This window comes from Sus scrofa, chromosome 15 (assembly GCF_054392235.1).
Source record: "Sus scrofa isolate SSC_HxYL_T2T_F1_AM1 chromosome 15, Sscrofa_HxYL_maternal_Yorkshire_Landrace_v2.0, whole genome shotgun sequence".
NCBI lineage: Eukaryota > Metazoa > Chordata > Mammalia > Artiodactyla > Suidae > Sus > Sus scrofa.
In genome coordinates, this window is record NC_139397.1 from 122,253,904 (window position 1) to 122,269,283 (window position 15,380).

The following is a 15,380-nucleotide window of genomic DNA, read 5'->3' on the forward strand; positions in this document are numbered from 1 at the left end:
ACATGAAATGTAAATGGGAAACTCTTGATAATTACTAACTTGGGTCATTAAATTTCCCTCTGTGCTGTACAATGACCTGTTCATATCTGTGCCTACCTTCGTCCTTTTTTCCTCTCACACCTCACAACCTCTCCTGCATCCACAGGGCCTGATTCCACTGTTTCTGTGAGTGGCATTTGGGGAAACTGAGTATCCTTCGTGGTTGACTTGGGCTTCTTAAAGCCAGGACAGTAGGTCTGGGCTCTAGGTACTCGTGAGAGGCTAAAGCTGGGCGGCTAAAGCTGGGCTGAGAGGAAGTTTGTGATGTGAAGAAGAGCAGGAGCTATTCATTATCTGAAGGGAAGAGGAGGAGTCGGGAACAAGTGTGAAGAAGAAAAAAAGCCAGGAAGCATGAAGAATGGTCACATGCAAAGTTATTTCATCACTTAAAAATCTTTGCTCTGTACCATGCTACATGATCACATAATATTCAACGTGTCACATATGAATGCACTGCATTAGCATTTGTTTGCTCTACTCATTTGGTACTTTCCATGTAAGATCAGCATAGCCATTACTCTGAAGACATGGAGTCAGACTCCCTGGCTTCTAATCCAGCCTTGGCGATTTCTAAGAATGCCATTTTAATGGTCCTTCCTTCATCTCTAAACGGAAGATAACAAAAGTATCTCATAATGCTATTGCAAAGAAAAATAAAATCTAGATACAGAAGATGCATACTTATATATGTGTATATACATACATATGTAATGTCTATCTATCTACCTATCTTCAACCAGAACAGTACTTTGCATGCATCTAAATTAATCATGTTCAGCAAAATTATCAAATTTATTGCTGTTTCATAGTTTCTTTTGAACCTCTCACATCTGTAGGCCTTATCTCCCCTACTATCTTTAAGACCCTTGAGGGTGGGAAGCAATCTTATATTTTGAGCTAAATGGGTTTTTCTTTTTCCCCTTTCCTCAGCTGGGGTTTGCTCTTTCTCTGGTCTCAGTCCTTATGATTTAGCGGCAGGTGAACCAGGACTGGCCAGCCACAGTTGTATTCATTTCGCCAGAGGGGGCTTATGTGACTTAAGCTTGGATATGCAAGTCCTCGCCAGCAAAAGGCTCAGAGATGCTTTAGATGGCTGGCTTTAAGGCTATGTAAACCTGAAACAGTGGGGGTGGCCATCTTTGCCCCCTTTGGGGAGAGCCTGAGAATGGTGGCAACAGAGGGACACAGAGCCAAGAGATGGAAAGAAATAGCCTCTAAGGACATTGTTTGGGTTTCTGGATTCAATCTGCCTTAAAGGAACACTCTTTGGCTCTTCTGATTTTATAAGAAAATAGATCCTGTCTTCAGTTTATTTAAGTTAGTTTGCATTGGATTAGTGACCAGAATAATACTAATATATGTCTTCCTCAAATCAACTTAGTCTGCATGATCCTCTTTGATGCCATTGACCTGATAAAAGGCCCTGTACATACCATATTATATATATATATGACATGTATGAATTAACAAATATAACCTCTCAAAACCCATGAGTTTGTTAATTTAATCTCCTGTGCTTTGTTTTACTGTCATAGGCACGTCAAGTTCAATTTAAGTGCATCTTGACATAGGAAATTTTTTTTTTTTTTTTAATTTAGAGAAATGCATGATGTAGCCTAGAGGAACTTGTAAGAAAACGGTGTGGGAGAGGTTTGGAAGAATGAAGTTCCTCTTAGCATAACTAATTCCATGGTCAGTTCATTCCCTTAACTTCCCTGGGTACTGTTCTTTCACGATAATATGAGAAATGTAATTCCTACTTTACAAACTTGTTATTAGGCTCAAAGAAGCTCACTGATGTGTGAGCTAAGAATGGTACAAATGCTATTTTTGACACCCCCCCCAAGATATGCCAATTTCATTTGATGATGGATACACACCTGCCGAAATCATGAACCTAAACGTGTTAATTTTTTTTTCTAGTTAAACAAACAACAGGAAGCACATTTCAGAAGGATATATGTGAACACATGCAGTCATATCTGGGTCTGAATGTAACCTTTGGGGGAATACTGAGCGTTCTCATCCTTAACGGTTCCAATCCCACGTTGTCTCCAAGAATCCCTTCAGTTTTTCTGTCTCAGGGCTTCAGAGAGCAGGCGAGAAGCTGTCCTTAGGACCAAGTTCCTAATAGGCCCTTGGGGCCAACCCTGCAGTTCAGTACCTGTGAGCCTTCAGCCTTGGGGAGTATTTGTGGGCGTGGCGAGAAGCACCTGCTCCCCGGCTCTTCTCGAATCTTGCTCCAATCCCCTCGTTTTAAGGGTGTAGCTCTGCAGCTCCCAGCTATTCCCTCGAGTGTACTTTATGAGATCCGGTTTCAATCCCCCGGTGGGGAGTTCTGAGGTCCCGTTACAATTCCCTAGAACTCCATGTGTGAGCGGGAGGGACAGAGCCAGGGAGAGACTGAGGGAGGGGACGAGTCTCCGGGCTCCAGTTACCGCCCCGCACGGCCCCCGCCCCGCGCCACTGAGTGCACGGCAGGGCCGGGGAGCGCCGCGGCCCCTTTAAGAGCCGGGCCCAGGCCGGCCCCAGGGCCGCAGGAGCCTAGAGCGCCGCGCGCCGCGGAGGAGTTGGGATCCGGCGCAAAACTTTCCTCCCAACTCCGGCCCCGCGCGCCGCCGCCGCCGCCCACTCTAGCCCGGGGCCTGGGGCCGGCCGCCCGGCTGCCGCCGCTGCCGCCACCAGGGCCAGGGCGAGGGCCAGGCTGGGCCGGCAGTTTCGCTTTGGCGGGCGCTGAGCAGCTGCCTGGGCCGGGCCGGAGCAAGAGCAAGAGGGGCATCCCGGTCCCGGGACCGCCGGGTCCCCGAGCCCCCGCCACCTGGGAGGTAGCCCTTCCCGCTGCTGCCTTCTCCCTGATTCCCGCCCGCCGGCGGCCGCCAGTCCGCGGCGAAAGGGCGCTGCTCTGAGTTCCCGGCCCTTAGGGGCGCTGGGGAGAGGCGCCCGGGTCTCCGTGCCCGCCCTCGCAGGGCGCCCCCGGAAAGTGAGGGCTGTGTCCGCCGGCCTAGACACCTGTTCGGCCGGCCCGGCGTGGTCGCCTGCAGACCAGGATGAAAGTGACCGTGTGCTTCGGTAAGACCGGCATCGTGGTGCCCTGCAAGGAGGGCCAGCTGCACGTCCGGGAGCTCACGCAGCAGGCGCTGCAGCGATACCTGAAGACCCGGGAGAAGGTGGGCGCGGCGCTGGGGGCGCGCGGGCGGGGCGGAGGAGGGGCGCGGCCACGGGCGGGTCACCTGGGAGCGCTCCGCGGCCCTGGCACCTGCCAGGTGCCCCAGGACAGGGTGGGAAGCCCTGGGGACGCAGAGCGCCCGGGTGCTTGATTTGTCGAGACCTGTGGCCTCAACTTTTGTATGTTGCTAATATGAGTGACCTGAGTATCTATGGGCGACTGTGGGCCTTGCTTCTCCGTGGATGGTGGGAAGAACCGCAGCATCAGAATCACTGGAGGGTTCGTTAGAAATGCACCCTCTGGTGCCCTAGTCCAAACTCATGGCCTCAGAATCTGCTTTTCAACAAGCTTCCAGGTGATTGGAATGGCCCCTGGAATTTGTGAAGCATTGACTGCTTTAGAAGTTGTTTGAGTGAACAGATCTCTAGGGAAAGGTTGAAGGTGCTGCTCACCTCAGGCGTGATTTTTGACCTGCCCAGAGGCCTGCTCCGCTTCTACTCCTTGGGCTAGAAAGTTGATTGGTTCAAGTAACAGACACTCAGAAGTTGTAACTGATTGGGCCCTTGGAATTTCAGCCTCCTGGGCTGCCCTCCCATAATGATTATGCAGGATGTCAGATGGAAGGATGCTGTTTGCTTTACACCAACCGGTCTACACTTTGCTGGTTTTACTTTAACATCACACATTCTGTGGACATGTGTAGACTGTGTCAGGTCTGGAGTGACTTTTGAAATGAGGACCAAGACTATTCCCCAGCTCTGTTCCTGAAGTCAGGAACAAAAGAAAATTAAGTGAAGCTCTGGAAGAGTGTTTAATCTGCAGTGCATGTTCAGAAGACCTAGCTGGACTCTGGAACACAGGTGTTTGGCTAACAGGCTGGGCCTCTCCGTCTTCTTCGATGGCACCTTTAACTGGAGGCATTCAAGAGCATCTTTCCATTTTCTGAATCCTTAGTTGGGACATCTTGTTTGCCCCAAATCCTCCTCAAACAGGACAAGTCATAAACTCTTGCCTTAGAGGCCATTTGTTCTCTTAATGTTTGTTCTCGTGCTGTGGGAACTGCAGAATTAATGCGTTGGGCAATTTAATGATAGGAAGAGGTAATTTCTTTTAATGTCTTCTAGGTTACCCAAGGCATAAAAGCAATTTTGTTTCTTCTAAATATGCAGTTGAGGCATCCAAGAAAATCTTTGCACTTTCTGTGCCTCCACTAAGAGTTATTATACAGGAAAAAATTGTCTGGATGAATACATGTGTGAGCTGCTCTGAACAGTCAAGAGTTGGAGAAGAGCATAATGAATGGCCTGTTAATATATTAAATATCATCTCCAAAGCTGGATGGTTTACTAATGGAATTGAGGCAAAAAGTGAAAAAATATCAAAGTGGCTAATAAAACTGAGTATCCATTCAAAAGTTTTTTTTTCCATTGTTACAGTAGCATGTGCTGTTTATATTGTATAATTCAGTTAAAAACTGAGAATTACACAACTAGTTTCAAGTTGTCTTTGAAATCATATTTCCCTAACTTCTGAAAGTAAGCTAAGGTTAAAAGTAGCAGCATTATTCTAGACAAATTATTAAAATAGATCTCATTGAAGGGTTATTTTACTGAGATGATAAACTTATTTTTTAATCATTATTAAAAAAATTTATTTCTAAAACCTTCTGTATTTAGAAGTTTAGTACCTGGAGCTGTCCAAGTAATAGAAGTCAGCTATATAAGTTTGTAAATAACATATGGGGAACTAACTCTATCATATTTAATGCATTGTAATTTGATTTTAAAAGATGTTAAAAAGCTATTGATATTCTGGACTGAAAGCATAATTTATAATATCACAGATTCCCATAATGTAATGGTATTGATCAGTTTACTATTATTACCAGACATAACATTTTTCTGTGTTTACATTTATATATTAGTGAATATGACATTTAAAGGTCTCCTGTAACTTATAAATCCTCCCTCTCTTCTTCGGCTTTTAAAAATCTCAATTTAATAAGTGGCAAGTGATATTTTTCCCTCCCAAAATATTCCTCTCTCATAGTTTCATTTTAAATAGCATTGTAATCAAAACAAGGCTTAACTAATATTAAATGGTATTCCTAATGGAACTAAAATGTCAAGAAGTACTCTGATAAAATCCATCGAATTTAGAAAATGATCGGAAAAGACCAGGAATGTCAAAATTCAGTTTGAAAAATAATTTGTCTTAAATTTACGTTCTTTCAATCAGTGAAAGATTAAAAGGCTAGTTCCACTGGACAGCAAATTTTTAAGCCCTAACTCAGTAAAAAAAAATAACATAACAACCAACATGAATTGCGCTTACTTGGTGCATGCACTATTCTAGGTGCATTGCATGTATTAACTGAATTAACTTCATGAAGTAGGTACTAATAGTCTCATTTTACAGACAGGGGAAAAAGAAACACAGAAGTATGATTAGTACATGGTAGAACTGAGATTTGAACCCAGGAACTTTGTCTCCAGGTTCTTATTCTCAGTCATTGACTGCATAGCCTAGTAGCTCATTATGCAGTGGAATTGATCCATCTTATTTATTTTTTTCTCCAGTTTGTTTGAAAAAGATAATTCCATCTACAAACTGCTACACTACCTTTTAACCTAAAGAGAGCAGTTTTGTTTCCTGCAGAGGGATAGGGCATCTACAGACTCCTCTTGATTTCATCTTTTGCAGTATATGTTATAGGGAGAAGCCTGATTTCTGGGACAAGTATTGCAATACTCTTCCTCAGTCTAAATCCCAAACGGAAAAATAGGGCAAGATCTCTGAAAGATCCAGGTAGAGAGGGCAAGAGATAAAGAAAAAAAAAAAAAAATAGCGAGAACGTGAATGTAAATTAAACCCTTTTCCTCCGGGGGTTCTGAATAATTTAGGTGGGAGAAAGGCAGATTTCAAGATTGAGGACAGAGTTGCGGCTTCTACAGTTTGAAGGCTAAGTGAAGCCCGAGAAGGCCGTTCTGGCTTTTGTGGGCAGCAGCAGAGAAGTAGCCGCTTCCAACTGAGAAAATAACCAAGACAGTCCTATTGGTGGAATGTGGGGAACTCACTGAATCAGCGATCAGATAAGGCCAGAAGTAAGTTAAATGCTGAAGAAACTGAGGGCGACTTTGGGAAGGCTTTAATTATGTTCTGAAATCTGGGACTTTGAGGTGTCTGCGGCCTCCCCGCTCCCTGCCATTTGATGAACTCTATTGGGGAGGTGAATTAACAAGGGGCAAGAATTATGGGGTTGCTTGTCCTTGGATCCTGTACTTTATCCTTGTCCAAGGCTCTAAATCCAATTTAGTTAAGTAGTTAGTAGAGAGGAGATTGTCGTGAGTAGTCAAGGTGGGGATCATTGAGTAATTAGTTAATTTATCATCAAAATTGCATGTCACTGGTGAATGGGGAATTGAGCCATCTCCTGCAGAGCTCCAAACCCCGTCTGATCATTAGTTACCTCTAATTTTAACGTTTAACATTTTAAATAATACAAATGCCTGAGTCCCTTTCTCCAAAATTCTCGTTCATTGGGTCTGGAGTGGAGCCTGGGCACAGGTATTTTAAAAAGTACTCCAGGTGATACAGATGTCCAGCCAGGGTTGAGAACCACGAAACTAATCTACTACCACTGCTCTTTTTGGCATCACTAAACTCATTTGATTCTTCATTTCTTTTGATGGCAGGTTCTATGTCTTAGACATCTATAGACCAGCCATTCTGCACTGTCTTCCTGCTCCTACTCTGAATGAATTCTCAGGGCAGGTGCTCAAATAATTTCTTAAATTAAACATTCACTTTATAGGCAAGTAAATAAAGGAAAGATTTGTTGAGAAATAAAAGTGTGTATGAGACTGCATAGTGTGTGTGTGTGTGTGTTCAGGAGTTGAAATGAATGAGAAATGAACATTGGGTTCATGGGGTAGTGGGTGTGATGGAGTTTTTAAGATTTGTGGATCTGTGTATATGAGGGTAGTTTTTATTTTAAGAAACATCTGATTGACTTTCAAAATGAATCTCTTCTATATTCAGATATTTTGAATAATGTGTTTGTTTTACAAGTTGAGGCCAGCTTCCCAGATCTGAACAAGATGAGAGCAACCACTCCATTCCTAAGTTAATTATGAGGTCAATCTAAGAATTTGTATATAATAACAAGAATATGGTTAGATATTGTCGATCTAGCTTGGCGGAATAGGCTAGAACTCTTGAAATCCTGAATTTTTCAGCTTTTGATGTCTTGCTAGATTTTTGGGTTCCTATGTACATAAATTAGGACCACACTGGGTTCCCAAAATGCTTTTCAATTTATTGGGCATTGACCAACTCGAGTGCTTTATTTTCTGTTTGGTTTTTCCTCTCCCAGTGTGTGGACTAGATGCTCTATCCAGTGTGTGGATAGGACTGACCATTGACCAGGCACATGCCTCTGAATTGGTTTTGGTTTTGTTTCTTGACTTGCACAGGCTGTCTCTAAGTTTGCAAACACAGGGCTCATGGGCCCTGCTATGACCCACAGACAGCTTTTTTGTTTTGTCTTGTTTTAGTTCGGCTCAGTGTTGTATTTCGACTTAGTTGCCATGTTGAAATATTTTGAAATTTCATGCAAAAATCCAGGTTTCTCTCTTCTTTTCTGGAGAAAAGAATCAGAAGCTCTGATAATACTGGACTTTACTCTCCCACATAGCCACCATCCTTTGACACTGAGGACACCACCACTTTCTCTCTAGAAGAAATCATTTTGCCCTGGTTTCCATTATTACCTGCCCAAGAGATGAGTATAAGTTATTGCTCTCCATCTAAAGTGCTCTCAAGATTATCACGATCTGATAGCTAAAGCCCATGGTTACTTTTCAGTCCCTCTTTTTTTCTATGGCCACACCTGTGGCATACGGGCCTGTGCCACAGCCACAGAAATACCTGATCCTAGCCACATCTGTGACCTACACCGTGGCTTGTGGCCGTGCTGGTTCCTTAAGCCCCTGAGTGAGGCCAGGGATTGAACCTGCATCCTCACAGAGAAAATATCAGGTCCTTAACCATCTGAGCAACAACAGGACCTCCTCAGTCCTTATTTTTGATGACATCCCACCTTTAAAACCATCTCTACCCATGAGCTCTCCAGGATTTTTACACATCTCTCTCTCTTCTATATCTTTGCAGGTGCTCCCAATACTGTTTCCTTGGGTGCTGGCGCCTCAGGGTTCTGCCCTTTCTCTCGATCAGGTTCCAATCATTCCATGGCTTCAGCTACCCCCAAACACACACTTATAGCCCTGAACTTGCTAAAGACCCCAATATCCACCACCTGTAGACTTTTACCACCTCAGTCCCATATACAGTTCAAGCCCAGCCTGTTCTCTGTATGTCTGTTTGTCCCCTTTCTCTTGTAGCCTGTTTTGTCATTTCTTTTTTTTTTAAATTTAATTCAATTTTTATTTCATATTGGAATATGATTGATTTACGATGTTGTGTTATTTTCAGGTGTACAACAAAGTGATTCAGTTATACGTATACATATATCTGTTCTTGTTCAGATTTTTTTTCCATGATAGGTTATTACAGACTATTGAGTAGAGTTCCCTGGGCTATACAGTAGGTCCTTGTTGATTATCTATTTTATATATAGTAATGTGTATACGTTAATCCTAAACTGCTCATTTATTCCTCCCCTCTCACCTTTTCCATTTGGTAACTGTAAGTTTGTTTTCTAAGTCTGTGAGTTTGTTTCTGTGTTGTAAATAAGTTCATTTGTATTATTTTTGATGCCACATGTAAGTAATGTCACGTGATAATTTGTCTTTCTCTGACTGACTTCACTTAGTGTGATAATCTCTAGGTCCATCCATGTTGTTGCAAATGGCATTATTTCATTCTTTTTTATAGCTAATAGTCCGTGTGTGTGTATATATATATTTATATATGTGACATCTTCTTTATCCATTCCTTTGTCAGTGGACATTTAGATTGCTTCCGTGTCTTGGCTATTGCAGTAGTCCTGCAATGAACATTGGGGTACATATATCTTTTCAAACTGAGGTTTTCTCTACATATATGTCTAGGAGTGGATCGTGTGCATTGTATGGTCATATGGTAGCTCTGTTTTTTCAGTTTTTTAGGGAACATCCATACTCTTTTCCATAGTGGTTGTACCAGTTTATATTCCCACCAAAACAAAACAAAATGAAAAGACAACCCACAGAATAGGAGAAATATTTTCAAACAAAGCAACTGACAGGAGATTTATCTCCAAAATATGCAAACAGCTTATGCAGCTCAATATAAAAAAAAAAACCCAATCGAAAAATGGGCAGAAGATCTAAATAGGGATTTCTCCAAAAAAGACATTCAGATGTCCACAGAGCACATGAAAAGATGTTCAACACTGCTAATTATTAGAGAAATTCAAATCAAAACTATAATAAGGTATCCCCTTACACTGGTCAGAATGGCCATCATCAAAACGTTTACAATCAATAAATGCTGGAGAGGGTGTGTTTCTCCATTTCTAGAAGCCTTATTCACCTGGCCATTTAATTCAGAAGCCTGGAAATCCTTCATTCCTCGCTGACCTCTTCTCCTCCACATTCCACTCTCTCTCTAGTTGGCCAGAAAGTTCCTTTGAGGCTTCCTGGTGATATCAGATCCGCTTCCTCCTTTCCACCCCAAAGCATGCGTTTCTCCTTTCTGCCTTGGGGAATTGCAGCAGATCCTTAACTGGCCTTCCTGCCTTTACTAGCTCCCAACTCCTCCAAACCACTCTCCATTGAGGACCTTACAGCTGCCAGTCCGGTCATGTCTGGGGTACTGCTGGGAATGTTTAGATGGCTCTCCATTGGTTTTAGGTGCACACCCCCTTTGCTTACCAGTCCAGCAGCTTCTTTATCCCTTTTTACCCTTTTCATTCATACATGCAGTGTGGTGGTCTCACCCTTTCCCACACCCCGGGTAAACCATGCTCATCTTTGGGATGAGTCTCAGTTACCTCTCCTCTAGGAATTCACTCCCTCCCCTTCCCCCTCGCCATCCCTCAGGGGCCTCCTTCTTGTGTTCTTAGAGTTCCCAGGCCCTGCATTCATTTTGAAAACTACATCTTGCATTATACCGTCTTTTGGTCAGAGTCTACTAACTGAACAGACAGCTCCCAAATGACAGTGGTTTATCAAAGCAGAGGGTTCTCCTCCAGGGTGGGAGGTGGGGGCTGTGCCTCATACAAACCCCTGCCTGCCATTCCCTTTTGACTTTCAGGTTTTCTGTGGATCCCTGCGCTGGGCTAACTGATGAACAGGGAGTGTGGAGGATGCTGCAGGGGACTTGGGGCCTGGTCTGGGAGTGGCAGACATCACTTCTGCGGGCAGTCCACTGGAGAAACTGGCCGTGTGCACGTATGAGCTGCAGTGGGCCCTGGAAAGTAATCCACTGGGATATAGGAGAGCAGCGAGCCAGGCTCTACTCCATAGGGCCCTCATTTTCTCCCCCTCCTATGCTGTGGATTATTCAGGAACAAAGAATGGGTTTATTTATTTTCCTATTCCTATTTTTAGCACAGTACCTGATATATAATATGCATACCAGAAATGCTTATGAAATTACATCAAATTTCACATCGCTTTCTTTCATAAAAATGAGAATGACCTTGTATTCAACACTTTTGTAAGTTCGAAATTTTTATGTGCAGTTTTATATGACTTTCTTTTTAAAAAGAAAGTCTAAATGCAACTTTTCTCTTGATTATCTTCAAGTACCTCATCACATCCACATTTGCCGTAGGCAGTAGTTTAGTGGTCTATTATATCTGGCACACTGATTGTCTTAAATAACAGCTTCAACCTGTTTCTGACAGGTTGACTCACTTCCGCAGATTTTTAAGACTGAGTGCTCTGTAGTTCCGCATTTTCAGCTAAGGAAAGCATCATAATGTTTTTGTTTTTCGAAGTTGTGTGCAGCGCTCTCCCTTCTGTTTGAACAAGGGTTGATTTTCATTGTCCTGTTCATTAATTTCATGTTGATTTGCAGATGATTCTCGACTATCTCAACCTAGGCAGATTATTTTTGAAAGGCACTGTATCTGTACCTTGGGGCTGCCAAAGTAGGTCTGCCTCCCATCTCTGGGCTCTACCGTTTTTTGATTGCCAGACTCTCACTCTTTGGATTGCAGTGAGATGGAATGGCATGATACTGAGAGAGGTTTCATTCTCAATTTAGCCTCTATCAGATTCAGTGCCAAGTATCATCCAGATAACTACGCCCTATACTGTTCCTGTGCTCTGCCTCACGGTGAGCCTATTAAATGCATCAGATGGTCCTGGGCCCTGCACGAGGGACTGGGGGGACCGACTCGGGGATGAGGGCAGATAACAGAAGAGATGTCTACAACTCTTGGCTACACCACTATCAGCAAGACCAGAGAGCAACACCGACAGGGGAAAGGATCAGATCCATTGTAGAGCCTCATTTGAGGCAGAAAGGAAGGGTTCCCAGGGATTTCTGATATCGGACTCCTGAGACCTTTTTAGGGAGACGTAGTAAGTCTTGCCACTGTTCTTTATTTATAGAGATATGAACCTTAGAGAGGACCTCTAGGCAAAGATGGGCTTTCGACAAGGGATGTGGAGATGTAATTTGTGCTCCTCCCTATTTACAGATAAGTGGCCCGTTGGGGGGAAGGGATGCAGAGAGAGGGTGGGGTACCTGACTTAGGCATGATGGGAAATAACTGCAATCTCTTACCCCCATCTGCACCGCATAAAAATGTATGTCATGCATTCAGCAAGCCCTTAGTCAGACCTCCAGGTAGTGGATATTTTGCTAGGGTGGCTTACAATCATCTAACCATCCAAAGGTCACTTCGGGCACTTCGAAGATATAGACTGTCATTGGGTCAAGCATTGTGTTTTGTGCTGGGGACAGAGAATAAAATAAGGCATAGTCCTCACCCCCATCAGGCTTATAGACTAAAAGGGCAGAGAGAAGAATGTAAATAAATGGCACAGTGTGGTAGAAGGGCCCTGGGGCTGTGAACGTAGGGAGTCCTTGGCTTTGACTTTGGTGCAGGGAGAGGTGGGGAAGTTGGGCAGGGTTGAGAAGGATGAATAGACATTTGCCAGCAGCACAGTGGTGGGGAGGGCGTTGGAGAGAGAGAAGAAGCCTGCCTCTGACTGAAGGTAAAGAAGTGTTTCTGGAGAGGGGGTAGGGGAGTCGGGGAATCAGGGAAGAGATGGCATCGCAGAATGTTTCCCAGGGGCGATTGTGAGAGGGAATAGGAAGAATGCGGCTGGAAGAATGAGGCGGGGTCCCAGCCAGGAAGCCTTTGCTCTGATTATCTAAAGAGCCTGGAGTCAGTGGAGCATTCCTGGCAGGGTGGCGATATTGTTGATATTGTCTGCTTGGCCTTTTTTTTTTTTTTTGTCTTTTTTAGGGCCACACCCATGACATATGGAGGTTCCCAGGCTAGGGGTCTAATTGGAGCTGTAGCTGCCAGCCTATGCCACAGCCACAGCAATGCAGGATCCAAGCTGTGTCTGCGACCTGCACCACAGCTCACAGCAACCCCGGATCCTTAACCCACTGAGCAAGGCTAGGGATGGAACCCGTAACCTCGTGGTTCCTAGTCGGGTTCGTTTCTGCTGCACCACAGTGGGAACTCCTGCTTGGCTTTTTTAGTCTGTTGCACTGGCGGATGGAGACAGAGGGAGCTGAGGCTGGAGGTGGAGAACTGGTCCGTGTCCTGGCTGAGGGACTGGAGGTTGGATATATGGAAGCAGGGGACGAAACAGGCTTGGAGATTTTGAGGGGCAAAGAAATCAGACCTGGGAGTTGACTATCTGGGGTGAGGGAAGGATGGGTGGAAATGAGGACAGAGAGCAGTCTGTGGTTTACCCCTTCACTCTCTCCTTCTTTTTTTTTATTTTTCTAGGGCCACACCCACAGCACATGGATGTACCCAGGCTATGGGTCGAATCAGAGCTGTAGCCTCTGGCCAACACCACAGCCACAGTAACGCCAGATCTGAGCTATGTCTACAACGTACACCACAGCTCATGGCAACACCAGATCCTTAACCCACTGAGTGAGGCCAGGGATCGAACCCATATCCTCTTGGATACTAGTAAGGTTTGATACTGCTGAGCCACAACGGGAACTCCCCCCTTCACTGTTAACAGGCACCTCAGTGAGTACACTTGTGTTGTAGGCATGGTGGCCTGTGGGCCCAGAGCCCAGTGAGCCATGGTCTGCCCTTTAGGAAACCCCAGATATGGGAGTAGCAGAGGTGGGAGAGTGGGGATGGATAAAAACCTGGCTGGGGAGTGTGCGAGGGCCTGGCTGAGATCATACATCCTGAATTCAGAAAGGCGCCAATCTTTGGGATCAGCTTTTTGGCCTTGGGTTAGAGCCTTGATTCAAGAGTGGGATGGAAGGCAGATGTGGAAAAAATGTGGCATCTAGAAATAAATAGAAGTGGTCAGACGGAGTTGATGAAGGTGTGAACCCTATTGTTGGCTTTCAGACGTTTGTGATGGAGTCGCAGTAGCTGAAAGCCCTCCGTTCGCCTCTCCTGGCCCACTCACTGCTTACCTTTCTCCATCCCTCTCTGTGGCCCCGAGAGGCTGAGCAGTGCGGATTCTCTTGCTCTCTGGTGTCTAGTTGGGATCAGCCCCAGAGGAGTGACCTTCCTGCCAGGTCACTGTGGGTTGGCTGCCTCCCTTTGCTAGAGGACATGGGTCCGGTCTGGCAGCCCTTCCTCTACGCCTCTCCCCATCCTCTGGGTGTCCACTCCTTTCCCTGGCCCCTTGGGTACCGGATGAAGCCCAGGCCTCTCTACTTAGGAGTGCTGTCCCTTGATGTCTTCCTTTAACCCTGTGCAAACCTTTACAAATCGTTTCTTTGGTAATCTCCTAAGTGCCCAGTTTGTTTTGTTTTGTCTTTTTGTCTTTTTTTTTTTTTTTTTAGGGCCGCACCTGCGGCATATGGAGGTTCCCAGGCTAGGGGTCGAATCAGAGCTGTAGCTGCCAGCCTCCACCACAGCCACAACAACGCCGGATCCGAGCTGTGTCTGTGACTACACCACAGCTCACGGCAATGCTGGATCCTTAACCCACTGAGTGAGGCCAGGGATCAAACCGGCAACACCATGGTTCCTAGTTGGATTTCCACTGTGCCACGACGGGAACTCTGTAAGTGCCCAGTTTGAGTGAACCATTTCTTTTCTTCCAGGATGTGGACTGTTAAATACAGCAGTAATAGGGTTTACTTTATGACACAATACCCACAGCACATACATACAAATGAAATACATTTCGATAGGTTGCTTACTTTTACTCTAAATGATATCAGCTTACTTTTTATGCTATTGTTTTATTTTTTTAAAAAAAGTAGTTGGGATATACTAAATTGATTTCACTCCCCAGTAATGCATTAAGGCCTGTTGTTAGAAAGCCGCTGGGGATGGTTAGGGGACATTGGATGGTCATCAAATCAAATGACTCTGGAAATCTCCACAGCTCTAAGATCCCACTTTTTTTTTTTTTTTTGATTGAAATAAAGCATGAGTTGAAGATAAATTTCTAACATCGAGGCTGTATCACAAGAGTTTAAATTATAGTCTATAAGGCCAAGTGTTTTTTACAGATAAGATAAAATGTGAGTGTCCATCACATGAGGTCAGAGTCACCGTGGCCCAGAAGTCCAGGTGGCTTGGTAAAATCTTGGAGAAGCTGAAAGGGTTTTACTTGCCACCCCATAGTTCTTTCATCATGGCACAGTAATAGGATTGGTAACTTTAAATGTTAGGTTCTGAATTACTTCCTTTTGTAGCAAAGAATTGAGGAAATGCAAACTGGATAAATCCTCCTCGTCTGTATTTATAGGTGCATTTCTAGTCAGTGCGCTTGAGTTTTGACAGCAGCATTTGATCAGTGACATTTTCCCGGAACCTTAAAAAAATAAAACTTCAGTTCAGAAATCTCTAGTTAAAAAAAAAAAAAAAATTTTTTTTTTTTTCTTTATCGTTGCTGCTACTAAATTGGCACTGCAGCTCTTTCTCCCTCTTCCATCTTTGTGGGTCAGGAGAACTATTTGGAAATGTGGCCATGGATGGGGAGGAGTCCCTCACCCCACAGATGTTTTAGTTTCCAAGGACTGCAGTGCCAACACGCCACAAGCTGGG

General features: G+C 44.5%; 1 protein-coding gene across 8 annotated transcripts in view; it reads left to right on the forward strand.

Annotated features, from left to right (window-relative positions):
* The first annotated feature begins 2,571 nt into the window (after window positions 1–2,571).
* The window catches only part of PARD3B (par-3 family cell polarity regulator beta), a 1,028,888-nt gene continuing 1,016,079 nt past the window's right edge, over window positions 2,572–15,380 (forward strand). For all 8 annotated transcript variants that reach the window (XM_084998493.1, XM_021075045.2, XM_021075046.2 and 5 more), the window contains exon 1: window positions 2,572–3,206. Coding sequence is in view for 6 of the 8 variants with exons in the window: in XM_021075045.2 (XP_020930704.1) it covers window positions 3,087–3,206 (120 nt within the window). In the remaining 2 variants the exon portion in view is untranslated. The remainder of the gene's footprint in view (window positions 3,207–15,380) is intronic.